The 14046-nt window shown below is 45.3% G+C and overlaps 1 protein-coding gene across 1 annotated transcript; it reads left to right on the plus strand.

Moving 5' to 3' along the window:
* The first annotated feature begins 395 nt into the window (after positions 1 to 395).
* UTS2B (urotensin 2B) lies at positions 396 to 9548 on the plus strand. The gene is made up of 5 exons (XM_010166752.1): positions 396 to 591; positions 2812 to 2913; positions 5926 to 5963; positions 7257 to 7350; positions 9095 to 9548. The coding sequence occupies exons 1-5, from the start codon at positions 468 to 470 to the stop codon at positions 9118 to 9120; spliced, it is 384 nt and encodes a 127-aa protein (XP_010165054.1). The 5' UTR covers positions 396 to 467; the 3' UTR covers positions 9121 to 9548.
* The last annotated feature ends 4498 nt before the right edge of the window (positions 9549 to 14046 follow it).

The following is a 14046-nucleotide window of genomic DNA, read 5'->3' on the forward strand; positions in this document are numbered from 1 at the left end:
GGCACTATGGAGTGAGATGATAAATTACAAAACCCCATTAACCTGATTCTGTCCAAACTGGTGACATACGGCAACTTGTACGTTAGACAAATCTTCCTTGCTCATCTGGGAGTCCTCATGTCTGATCTCCATTAAAGCAGCAGCCTCAAAAAAATATATTTTATATATGTATGTATGGAATGTATATTGATGTGCATGGATGGTGCATGCCTATGGGAACATCAGAATTCATTAAATCAGTCTGATATGAGATATATTGAACAGGTTCCATCTGACGTCTGTTACTGGGTTGTTCTGTCCACTCCCAAAGGAGTGAATCATATTGACAGGTTGAATTATATCTCAAGAAATATTTTTCTCCCCTCCTCCAAAGGCCATTTGCAATCACAGCACATCCACTGCCTCTTAAAAGTGAGCTCATCTGGCACTGGGTTGCATTGAAGTCCTCCACTGTGCCTGAAGGAAGAATGCTTTTGGGTGGTGGGAACATGGAGAAGATGTGGTCTGTCCAGCTGTCCCTTGGAGTGCTAACCATCTTGGCCATGACTGTGTACATCCCACCTGCACATGGAGAGCCTTTTTTACTACAAGGTAAGCTGGAATACAGACCAGACGACACAGGTAGGTGGTTATCTTTTTCCTTTGCTTTGCTGCTTGTCATGGCCATACAACACTTGCTTATCCATGAAAGAAAAAAAAAAATGCACCTTGAGCTATATTAAACAATTAATTAACATGGTGCTACCCAGGGACTTGTTCATATTAGCATGAGCTAAAGCTGTCCTTCTGGTCTGCAGCTGGTCATATGGCACATTCTGCTAATCAGTAAGAATATCAGAGCTGGTGAAATCTGGTAAGTATAGCTCTTTCTCTCCCAAAAGAAAATTTCCAAGGAAAAACATTAAAATATCAGAGAGTAGCAATTTGAGTATGCACCATATGAGACTTGACAGCTCATAAATGTCAATAGTAGGGTGCTGCTGAACTTTTTTTTATTCGCAAAACTTATTTTTATATGTTCTTCTCCCATAATTTAAATTAATCTTAGCTTGAACTTATTCTGCAGAGAAATGTCAATCATTAATCTTCTTTCTTAAAGAGACTTGGCAGTAGAAAAAAAAAAAGAGAGCGGCTAAATATAGGCTTGAAAATAACATTGCTTTTCGAATTATTTTTCCTCTTATATCACCTATTTATTTTTGTAATAACAACCAAAACATTCCTGAGGCCACTCTATTTAAGTACTGCTTCTGTTTAGTTTTTACTAGAGTGTTTATAGATATTTTTTTTTCTGTAGCAAATCCCCCAAATGACTAAAAGTAGCTATTTTAAAATCATAACTGTCTTTCAAGACTTAGGAACGAGGCTTACAGCACTCCACGCTAACTGCAAGTTTTACACAGCGTGTAGCTCTCTAACTCCCTCGGGTTTATTTCTAGAGATCACAACCAGGACCAGCGGCTTCAGCCGCAGCATGAGGCAGGGTTGAGTCTGGCCAAATACTTGGAGAGTCACTTTGGCCAGGGCCCCTCTGCTTCTGCAGATTTATGCAACTTTAACTAGTGGAGCTGATTCCCACATACTCTTGAGCATCCCTGGGACTCATCTGGTATAGTGTTTTGTCTCATATATTAAAAATTATTGCATTCATCCCATCACAGCTATGTCGGGCTGATGGATATACGAGACCATTTTCTCCTTTCTCACCTCCTTGAAGGGAGTGAGTGGAAGTCCTAATGATCCTAGAAGAAGAGAAAATAAGCCTTTCTGTGTCATTTTTTTAATATTTTCCATGGATTCTGTAGGCATCTTCTAGGGCTTTGTAGGGTCTGGGTTTGGGGCAGTGGTGTCCAGACCAAAGATTTTGGGGAATGGCCATTCTCCCTGTAAAGTCTGGCTCGCATTCTGTCATTTGCAAAAATAAATGCATCATTCAAGTTTCAGATGATCCTGGAAATCTGTTCAACAGAGCTGGGAGGGTCTCAGAGCCTTCAGAGCTCAATTAGTCCTATCCCCTGTGTCTGTTGGGTTCTGCTGAACCCCTGACCTTCACAACCATTCATTTGAGGGCATAGCCACAACCACTAAAGCAAAACCACTGAGAAAGCTCCCTAAAGGGGCCTAAATTACTTTAGGACAGCAGCTTGGGGTGGTTTTTACTGGAAAATAGAAAAATTCTGCGTGGCCTACAGCTACTGTAAGAGGCTTCCTTGGCAATAAAGAGGCTTTGGCTCTGTTCAGGAAGAATTCCTTAATACCACCGGCAATCAGAGAGAGCAGCCTCAAGGCTGTGTGAGTGCAAGAATAGACTTCAGGGCTGCAGGGCTTTTTGGATGTGGTGCCCACACCTCAGCCCTCATGAGGAGTGAGTTCCCACCTCTATCAGCCCTGGGAAGGTGGATAGGGTGAGGAGGGGAGCACCTGCAGTTTTGAGAAGAGAGGATCTTGTGGGTTGCTGTCTGACTTTGCAAAGGTATCACCTTGCTGAAGAGGCTGAGACTGTCCAAATCAAGGTGGTGTCTCCGGCTCTCTGCAGCCAGCCATGCTGCTGAGGCTGCAGTGAGACTGGCCAGCAGCCTGGAGCTGGCAGGGAGAGCTCACACATCCTGTACCCTCACTGCCTGGACATTTTTTTCTGTGCTCACACATCTTCCCTCTTCCCCTGAGTTCCTTCCACTCTGGCAAAGTGCTGACAGGACACATTTTCCTCCTGCTTCTTAACCCTCTTAATATTTGTTTTAAAGTTGATGGCTGGAGGGTCCATCCTTTTTGTTATTAGAGATCAAGAAATGTGTGTTTTATGTGCTGCAGAGAACCGAGTGCTTCCAGAGAGAGAAGACACAAATCATGAGGACGCACTGCTGACTCTGCTTCTTAACAAGAAACTCGCATGGCGGAGACCAGAAAATATTGGTAAGCGAAGGGGATGGGAGATGTCAGCTTCTTGCATCTCTGTTTGCATGAATGTAAGAAATCTGGTCCTCAGGTTCCTCAGAAATACCATCTGCTAAGAAAGTGGAAGCACCCAGTACATGCGATTAATGTCAGGTGTTCTCCACCATGGGGCTCCTGGACCTGCTTTAACAATGCGATGTAAAGCTGCCCAAAAACATACACCCTAGATCCTCAGACATTCAACACTGAGCTGCCAGGGGACCATATGTGTGTACATAACTAAAAACAAGAAGAGATGGTGATGAGTCCCTGTGCCCCTGCTATCCCTGAGATGTTATGTGCTACGCCTGGGGCATGGGCAGCCTTGGGAGTCACCTCTCCACCCACACCCCACACAGCCCCATGTGCCTCTGAGATACAGCTCAATGTCTTGCTGGCATGCTAAACCCAGCAGCGTGAGCACACAGGGCAGCAGGAAGGTTTTGCAGAGAGCATAAAACTGAGAACCCTTGGGGTCAGGTTTAGGCTGGGACAATGGCAGCAGGAGCTCCTGTCTGAGCCTGAGCCCCTGCTACAGCTGGAAGAAGTTGAGACAATGGGCTTTTCCCACACAACAGAGAGGCCAAAGACAGGCCACGTGGAGGCTTTTCCTGTCTGTCCTCTGTGAACAGACAACAAATTTAAAACCACCCACATGTTGTAACAGCCTCTAAACTCAGACCAGCTGAAGAGAAACGGGCTTTCCATGACACTATGCACAGCGATTACAAGTGTCATATGGATTACAGGGGTCAGCTATTCCCACGGCCACCGCAGCCAGGGGAGGGGTTGGGCCATATGTGGTGGTCTCAGAGCAGGAAGCTGCCCTTCCTTGTGAAAACAGCTGAGAACAGGGCCCAGCAAAAATTTTGTTATGAAAATCCATTCATCAAAATCACTCAGTGCTCTTCCCAAGCCCCTTGTTAATGCAGTGATGCAGTGGTTAAACAATACTGGGACAAATAAATAAACACAAATAAATCAAGTCCTTATACTAACAAAGGCATTCGTCTTGCAAAGGGGATGCATTCAAGAAATAACATTTTTTATGATTGGTTTATGGATTATTGCACTTATTACTCCTAGAGGAAAGGCTGCATTTTATGCCAGACAATTGAATATAATGAATCTCTGAGCAGAGCACAGACAGAGGATTTACAGCAGGCGGTATCTCAAGGCTTCATCCATAAATTAACTTCCTTCCCCCTGCCTGAGATAATCTGTTCCAAATTTCAACCACTGTTCATTTTCTATTCATAGCAGTCATTGTCTAAGCTTACAGTTTGCAGAAAGTTGAGCCAAAATAGGCATTTGAAACTCTGAAAGAGGTAAAATTGTAAATAATAGTAATAGTAATAATAATAATAATCTCATAAGTAACACTTTTGCCTTGTAGATATGCAGGCTTGGCTGCTTCTACCTTACAGATATGTCAAGACATGCTTAAGAGGAATCTGCCTGATGTCATTGCTGGCAGTGCCAGGAACGAAGCCTCCACCTCCTGACTCCCAACCCATGCCCATTCCCACTCTGTCTCTCCAACCAAGCCCTGATGTAATGAGTTTGTTTAGGAACTGCTGCTTTTTTCTGTTGGATGAATATCTGTCAGAAAATATTCAGAATTTTTCAACTGAATTGTTTCCTTCTTGAAGGAGAAACTGAGAAGGCAGTCAGCTCCTTCTTGGCACTCTCCTGCTCAGTTTCAAATGTGAAAAAAAAAAAAAAAAGCCCAAGTCTGGCAATGTGTCTGTGTGCTGAAGTCTTATCTGAAATCAGGGGGAATTATGTCCTAAATCCCCTTGGAGATGCAGACCAATGCCTGCTGCCAGGTTAGGAGCAGACAAAGGAGGCAGCTCCAGGGCTGGTTTTTGGCTTTCTTGTGGGCCCCAGCAGAGACATTCTTTAGCTCTTTCTTGGCTCTTCTGCTTATTTTAGTGCATTTTTTTTCCCAAAGTGGCAGTTAAAAACCAGCTGATTGCTTTGCGTTCCCCTCCCAGGAGGACTGCTGGGACTGGACTGTAGTCTGGTCACTCAGCTTTGACTGAGCTCATTTTGTCCATATGATTTCCATTGTTTCAGCTATCATATTAAACAAAAGAACCCAAAACAACTGGTTTTTTTACATAAATTTGAGTCTGGAATAAGGTACCTCAGTCCTCAAGAGGAGTGAGATTGAAATCCCACATGTCTTCCTGCAGCGTAACCTATTGCTAGTTCAGGCCCTGCCCAATCCTGCTGGAGGTTTTAGATCCCGTTCACAGGCATCTAACTCTCCTCTTGTCCTGGATGGGATATCTCAGGGCAGCTCATTCATCCATCTGCATAGTTTTTTGACAGTCTAGTACAGTACTGAGATCACTAGTACAGCCTTGAGATCTCTAAATCTGATCTACAAAGCTGGTTCCCAGACCCCTGTGCTCCCCTAACATTTAGAAGAGTGAAACCCCTTCACTCACTGCTATGGTACTGACCCTGTTCCTCCCCTTTGCCAACCCTGATGTTTGCTGACTTACAAGCAACATGCCATGCTAGGCTAAATCTATGTCTTCTGACTTCTACCTGCCTGGGTGATGTGAGGATAAAGAAGTCTTAAAGGAAGCAATGGGAGTTCCTATAAAAGGACAGAGACAGAAAAGCCAGCATTAGAGATTTGCTGTCATCAGCATAAAAATTAAAAGCAGCAAAGATGTTCACCTGAGCTGGTATCACACAGGATGTGACCCTGTTGTGTCAACACCCCTAGAGCCTGGTGAACGATAAAAAGTCTTTCCTCTTAATGGAGAATTAGGGTGAAGTCCCACAGAATTCAGCAGAGAAAGCATATTTTTCTGTCACTGTTTCTGCTACCATAGATTTGGAGATCACTAACAGGAATTAAATGATAACTAGGTCTTTTATTGTCAACCCTTGAAGAGGTTAAATGAATAAACTGTTTGGGATTTGAGCTTTGGAAAGCAATGCAGATGCTGATGTTACTCTCCCTTCTTGCAGACTGGGAGCTGGCAAAGAAATTTGAAGAACTTGAACAGGTGAGAGGAGCAAATGCATAGACACATCTATGCGTAGTGTTGCATGAATAGCTATACAACTGTGCATACTGTATTTCTTTATGTGCTATTCTTCTGTCTTTGCATCCTGCTACACAATATTCTGCTGCTATAATGTAAGCATGTCTCATGCAAAGGGAAAAGCAGAACCTGGGCTAAATAGCTGCACAAACTGGAAAAGATGAAAAGAGAGCAAGGCTATAGACTAGTGCAATAAAGGCTGAGACAGCTCTTGCCTCTGCCATCAGTGAAAGGCCAGCAAAGGACAAGCCAGGAAAAAAATAGACACCAAAGGAAATCTCCATGGAAGGGAGGGAGAAGAGGAGGTCATGCTGGTTTCCCAGGCATTGCATCAGCTGGCTGCATCCAATAACAGGTTGAAGTGAGAGGGATAGCCCTGCACACCTAATCCAGATTGATTTTTGTTTGGGCTCTTTACCAGTAAGGGAGGCCCTGCCCAGGTCAGAGCCCTGCTGTGCTGTGCAGGGTGCACACACACACACACAGGAAGCCCCATCCTACACTGAATTTCCAGGAAGAGGGAAAGGTGTGCAGCAAGCTTGACTGTGCCCCAAACCCCGCAAGCAGTGGAAGCCCTTCTTACCCTTTCTCAGGTCAGGTCCAGCTGTTGGCATGGATCCTTGATCCTGCTGGGTTCCACTTGGCACTTTTCACTTCAAACGGAAAAATCACAGTGTGACATGCAAGACGGGAGGCTGCCAGCTCCTACCCGAACCCCTCACTCCAGTGCTGAGGGACAGTAAGCTCTAGCTTCCTGGGAGCAACACAGCCAGAGCAGAAGTCTAGATCATGGCCATAGATGTTCCTGTACCTCCAGATGGAGAATACCGTGGACTTTCCACATTATAACCAAAGGAAGTTAGAAAGAGATGGGGGGAAGGGAGGGGAGGGACAGCCCAGGGCTACAGAGAAGCAATGGAGACCACCTGCCCCAGCACTGATATGGCTTTTAGTGGTGCAATATCCTTCTCCTCTCCATGGGGATTTGCACCCTGGGGTGTGGGGGAAGAGCAGAGAGTGCCTACCCTGCTGCCACCAAACAAGCAGCTTAATGGAGGTGAACATGAGGAGGTGTGAGTGCTCCAAAGACAGATCCTACTGGAACAGTCCTGCTCCAGAGAAGACTTTGTCCTCCCTAGTGATGCCATTAATGATGCCAGTGCCTGTATCTCCTGCCTCTGAACCTTCTGCCAGCACGCTGCAGAGCTCCTCATGATGGGGCATTGGTTTACTGCTGTGTTTGTTTTTGAACAGCTGGAGAAGTTGAAGGATCAGCTCTCAACTGAGGAAGGGTCAGAGGTGGCCTATGCCTTGGAAAGTCTCTCAGCATCCCAGCCCAAAAAACGCGGTAGGTTTGGGTGAGAGCCCTGAAGCCATCCTGTCCAACCCTCATTTTCAGGGCTTCCTTTCTGCAACAAAGTCAGCGACAGTAAACATACCTCAGATATGCTGAAAAACAGGTTGGCAGCTTTTCTAGCACTCCCGGCCCTCTTTTGTTAATGGCTGACTGGTTTAGCAGCTGGTGAGAAGGACTGTTTATCCAGCCCTGTCTGCTGTTGGGGCAGATACCCTGGGTCTGCACACCCGGGACCTCACTGGAGGCAGTCAGGGTTTCATCCCTCTTTTCACAGAGGAACATGGGGTTATATGAGCAATAAGTGCCTGTCCTGGAGGAGGTGAGTTCTGTGTGAACACGTCCCCACAGTGCACCCGTTGCTTTGCTCTGGGCACAAAGCTAGTGCTGAAGGCATAATGAGGCATGTGGACTGCATGCATTCCCCTCTGCCAAGGTCACTGCCTCTCTACAGAGAAAAAAGGAGCACTTGTTTGTGCTGCTGAAAAGCAGCTAAAAAGGATGTGGAAATCAACCAAGAATGCAGGGAACTGAGATCTGGTAGGTCCCCCAGTTGGTCCACAAGCTTTGTCCAGTGACTCAGGAGCATATTGCACCAGTGCTCCTTCAAGGCTGCCCCTGACAAGCACATGGACAATGCTGTCCATGCTGGCTTTCAGTGGATTCCACCACAAAGCAGTGACAGCTGTAAAACAGAAGTCACTGATAACAGATCTGGCCTAAAAGCAAAAGAGATAATTCTGCCCTTACCCCACATGCTCTGTGCATGTGCAAGCTGACAACCTGCCAGACAGCCAAGAGAAAATCCCTTTGTGCAAGGCTTGCTTATGTGTTTGGGTGACAGACAATCTGCAATTTCTAAGCAACCCTAGAGGCTGTCATTAATTTGTTTAATCTAATTCATGCCCTCACCAGTCTGGAAGGTTCAAATGTAGAAAAAACTACTTCCTCTTGCCAGGTTTAAGTCAGATTCTACCAGAAATCGAAGCAGAGAAACTTTGCCTTCATCTAAAGTCCTTTCAGTTTAGGAAGGAGATTGTCTCAGCATGAGTGCTGCTGATTCAGTAGAAGCTTTCTCCCAAGATTCTGCTTTCAAAAATCATGTAGAACCCTGCCCCCACCTCCCCACCACAGACTTGACAATAGGAGACCCATACAGGGTTCAAAGAACAGGGCATGCTGGTGATACAGCTATTTTTTCCAACACCAAATTGTGCACCCTTCCCTAATCTATTCTTCTCAGAAGATGCCACAGAGATCAATGTTGTTTGGAGATCATTTGGTAGCAGAGTGGTAGAGTGCCTGGGTTTTAAAAAACAGTATTAGGGACCAGATCAGGTCTGTCCAAGCCAGTATCCTGCTCTTCCAGCCAGCCACTGATGATAAACCTTGGGCCATCTCTGAGGCAGCAAAGCTGCTGGACACTAGACAGGAAAGAAAAAGCTGATTCCTGATATTACTGAGTAGAGCAAAAGTAAAAACCAAACCCATAAAAAAAGCAACATGGAAACAACTTTTAGATGTTTTCTTTACACTTCAAGCAGCTAAAAGAAACATCTTCTAAAAGTTTTATATGAAGTCAAAGCTGGTTATTGAGATGTGTCCAGAAACAAAAATGCTGGCTTCACACCTCAGCTCTCTCAAGACATGGGGCCTCTGAAACCCAGAGGGGGGCTAGAGTGGGAAGTTGGAAAAAATCCCTTGGATCCTAACATCCTCCTCTTGTATTCCTTCCCAGCCTGCTTTTGGAAATACTGCATCTGAAGGCTTGCCAGGACTGGAGGATGAAGTTGAGCCCTTCCCCAAACTGCCTTGCTGGGTATTAATGTGTTAAGAATTTGTTCTGTTCTCGCATCGTGCTGCTAACTTGGGTGCCATCCTCCATGACTGCACCACAGCCAGGTCTAACAGGAACCATGTCAGGAGCTGGTAGCCCACTATCACTCTCCAGTTCCTTCCAGGTTTAACCTACCATGATCTTCTACTTGGAAGATGCTTCCCAACTTCCCTTGCTGTCCTGTATGTGCCATTTGTTCTGCTGCCACTGTACACTCTTCCCCTTCTCACCAGGTCTCCCAAGGCACCAAACACTAAGCCAGTTCCCCTGAGCTTGAGCTTCTGCCCGCATCTGCAGATGTTGTTCATGGTGGTGTCTGGGTTTCCCTTTGCCTCCTATGAGCAGGTCTATGATGGCCTAACACCCACTGTTGGGACAAGAAGGCAGATGGGGTGTAATGTGAAGGGCTCAGGGCTGCCTGCCTTGGCTTGCTGAGCCAGAGCTGTTCCTCGTCATGTCCCATCAGTGTACATACAGCGTAGGTTTGGGGGAGGACAGGCATGGAAGTCTTGATCCTTTGGATGTAATTCCAATAAAGATTTTCTGTTGCACAGAAGCATGTGCTGTTTTCTTTCTCACCTGTTGCAGAGGCCCAAGGGGCAGCACATTTCCCTTGATGTAGGCACTTGTTACTTTAATGGTTCATGCAAAGTTTACAAAGGAAAAAAGGCTCCCATTAAACACCTAGCTATAGCAACACAGGTCTGGTTTTATGTGCCTGGGGAAGAGGCCCTTCCTTTTGATCAAAACTGGGAATGAGAGTTGGGTCTTCCTCATGGATATATGTGGGCTGCTGTCATCACAGGACTGGACCAGGCCCACTGATTTCTACCTAGTCACTCCAAAGAGATGTTTTGAAAATAGATTTTTGGCTGCTCAGTGCAGATGCTAACTGCTTTTTCTACTGCAGAATTATGTCTGCACCTGTCCAAAAGAAAGAGATCACAATCCATCAGTGGTTCCTACATATATTTAGGTAATGATATCTACATTTATTTGCAAAAACAATGGACTATGTTCCCAAAGGTATAAATTCAGAATAAATCTTAAGGCCACTGATGTTAACTTTGGGGTTTCCACTGGTGTAAATGAGAGCAGATGTGGTAGCCACTGTGAACATGTGGACTGATTTTGACTAGAATTGAACAGTCTCTCCAGCCCCATTGAGCCATGCTATGTAACTGTAGCTTGCATACTGCGTATTCCTCAAAACTTTACCTGTCCCAAAGCTGTAATTACCATGCTACATTCATTGCTCTGGGCTCTGGTAAGATGTGCACACTTACCACAGCAGTACCTTGTAGTACTTCATTAACAGGAGATCTATTCATCCTATTACAGGCCAAAGCTGACATCTATGGAATAAAACCAGCTTCATTATATCAGTTAGGTCTAATGACATGCAAAATACACTTTGCTGTTAACGTTAATTCTTTGTTATTTCCTTGGTAGTGATTCAGAACACATTTCCCATTTTCTGTTTTTGTACAAGTGAAAATGTATGTGGGAGCATAATTTCACATACCCCTCACAATAGCATCAAATCCAGGAAACATTATAGCCTATTGCCAAGAGATGGGTCTCTCTTTCAGAGTTTGGTGCTCTAGCTGAAAGGAAGGTGTATTACAAGAGCAGCACTGAGTGCCCCAAGCTGGTGTCCAGCTCAGATGCTTTCAGGCTGCAGGAAATCCCGGTGCGACAACAGGCTGGAGCAGCAGGCTCCATCTGTTACCTGCTAGATGTAGCCGTGCCTGCCCGACCCGGTGTGACAACTCGTCACCGAGTCAGGAAAAGGCATACAGGGCCTGTGGCTATTTAAAAGCTTGCTGTCATCCTAGGCACAGGAATTCCCTGGAATGCAATGCACCATGCTGCTTAGCAGTGGTTTTTAGGCCACGTGGTGTGCTATATTCTATCAGTGCAGTTGTTTAGGTGCTTGTGATACCCAAACTACCTCACTATTTCCTCACGGGCACTACATGCTGCTGTGTTAGCTGCTTCTGCTGGAGTGATGAATAAGTGTTGAATGCAATTCATTTACCAATTCAGAGCAAAGGCAATGATGTTCACCCTAAGCTCACCCTCAACATGTCACTGTGGCAGTCCTGTCCTTTCCACTAAATACACAGAACAGAAACTCTTATCTTCCTCAGGTGCCACCTCCACATCAAGGCTGCTCACCTTACTCATGCTTGGGCAGTCACTCTTGCTAAAGTTGATGACCCACAGGCAATAATTAAAGGGATTTCCCTTAAACATTCTAGTAGACTATGTTGATTTATTAGCAGAAAATCCTCACAGGCATCTGAATGGATTTGCAAACAGGCAGCACAGGGCAAATCTAGTGTGCAACAGATGATGCAGTATATCCTCATTTCACATTTGTTGACCTCGACGCTATGCACAGTGACTGAAGCTATCTAATAGTCTATGAAAACAAATTGTGGTGTTCAGCCTTTCAGACACCATCATATTTTAAACAGCACCAATCCAATTTATGGGTTTTAAAGAGCGATTTTAGAGCCACAGGAGGTCTCAGGGTGCTCTGTGGTGGGTGGGGCAGAGGAATAGAAAAGCTGTTGCTTTCTCCCAAGTATTCCACACAGTGAGGTGGGACCCAAGAGCAGGACTGAGGCTTCCAGCTCCCAGTTCCAAGCAACACCACCACAGACAACTCTGTCCTGCTTTGGTTTCACATTCCCCTTCAGACGGAGGGCATTTCTGCACACAACTTATAGGCTTTAATACACCTCTTTGTTTAGAAGCCCAGGCTAATACCTGCTAATTGTTACAATACTTTTATGATCCAGCAGTGTCTTTGCAAAGCTGCTGTCTTAGCATTGGATTCCTCTGATCTCAGTCTCCAAAAATATGTCACACAATGACTGTGTCCACGCTGCTTTTAGTAGACACCTGTATGAGCGGCCAGGTCATCACTTTCATTATCTGCCCATGCCCCATACATATGGCTGCCTTATAAGCAGGTTATCTGCAGACTGTCTGGATGAGCTCAGTGCAATAAGGTAATTGTTTACCAAACCACAGGGCATGCACGGGATAGGTGATGGCAGTGCCTTGCAGAGGACAGGGTCTGGGCTTGTCTGCGTTCGCAAATTTGCTTCTAGCATGGACACAAACTCTTGTCTTGAGTCAGCCAGTCTACATGCATCCACTCAATCCAGCTCCCAGAGCCTTCACCTGGAAGCTTAAAGGCAGAAAATTAGCAGCAGGACCAAGGGAAAACCAGGGAGCAAAAACCCAAGATGACTACATATGATTTACAGCCTTTCCCCACCCCCCCACCCCCCCACCTTGTTTTTCAAGATCTTGGTTTGGAAAGCATCTGCAGTGCTTCACCTCATACACAACCACTGACAACTCACCCATCAAAGGAAGAAGGATCATGTAACTCCAGTAGAGAGTGCTCTGCTTGATGGGAAAGATGGAGCCACCTCTTGACAGGATTGATGCCCAATGGTAGGACAAGGGGCAATGGGTGTGAGCTGGAACACAGGAGGTTCTGCTTAAACTTCAGAAGAAACTTCTTTACAGTGAGGGTGACAGAGCACCGGAACAGGCTGCCCAGGGACGTTGTGGTGTCTCCTTCTCTGGAGACATTCAAGACCTGCCTGGATGCCTTCCTGTGTGATCTCATTTAGGTTCCTGCTCTGGCAGGGGGATTGGACTGGATGATCTTTCGAGGGCCCTTCCAATCCCTGACATTCTGTGTGATTCTGTGATTTGTGCAGCTGCTCTCAGCAGTATTGGCCTATATTGGAGATGTCAAAAAAAAAGCAAAGTTTCTTGCAAACTTTCTGTGGCTGAGCCAGCCCTGGTCTCAGGGCAGGGCTGTCAGCAAGAAGGGAAGCGGGAAAGGCCTCTGCTACAGCTGAGCACTGCCCTCACTCACACATGAATCGGATGCTGTCTGCCCTTCTGAGTGGAGCCTCATCTCCCACCATGGCCTGAACTGGGACAATTGCCCCAGAATCCCAGTCCTCCAAAAGACTCATTGACTTCCCAAAGCTTTTTCTGTAGTTGACTGAAAAGGTGACTGTATTTTGTCACATTTTGCTAGCAAATGACCAGGTGCTTTGTGCCTCACATAAAATCAGAAAATTAACACTTAATTTCTATCTCTAGCCTTACTGCAAATTTCTGCCTAACACAGGGTATTTGGGAAGAAGCATTTTTTTCCTAGTGCTGCATAATCCCTTTTTCAACAGATCTCCTTTTGCAATGGATGATTTACACCCAACAATAGCAATCCAGGAAATTTAGCTGACATGGGCCAAAGTCCAAGAAGGAGCTTGAGGTTTAGAAAACACCAGCTAGGAAAGTGAGCACTGAGATGTCAGCAAACAGCTCTTTTCAGCTATATTTTATAATCTGGAAAGAAGTGAAAAGCATGAAACAGAATTTAAGATAACATGTTTTACTCTGAAATGAAGTGGAGAAGACATGTTTACATTTTACAAGAATGAGAAATTCTTGAACTTTTAGAGCTGGATGTCTGATTATGCCCCATGCACTCATCAAGAGTCTAAAATAAGGCATATGATGCAGATGGACTAGGAAGCAGATGACTTCATATTTGGATGCTATCCTATGTTATGCATAGGGAGGAGTGAAATGTATTCATCAGCTCAGAGGACGAAACTAGAAGTCTCCCCACATTTTAGGATCTGCCATACAATGAAAACATGTCTAAATATGGTGCAGAGATAAGGGAAAGACTACTAAAAACATCAGGGCAAATGCTAAGGTATTGTCAGAGTTCTTACTCAAACTCCTAGTGAGGTCAGTAGACATCTTCTCCCAAACAGCAGTTCAAATAAATTCTAGTTGTGTCC

The sequence above is a fragment of the Antrostomus carolinensis genome, unplaced genomic scaffold (assembly GCF_000700745.2).
Source record: "Antrostomus carolinensis isolate BGI_N321 unplaced genomic scaffold, ASM70074v2 scaffold12394, whole genome shotgun sequence".
Lineage (NCBI taxonomy): Eukaryota > Metazoa > Chordata > Aves > Caprimulgiformes > Caprimulgidae > Antrostomus > Antrostomus carolinensis.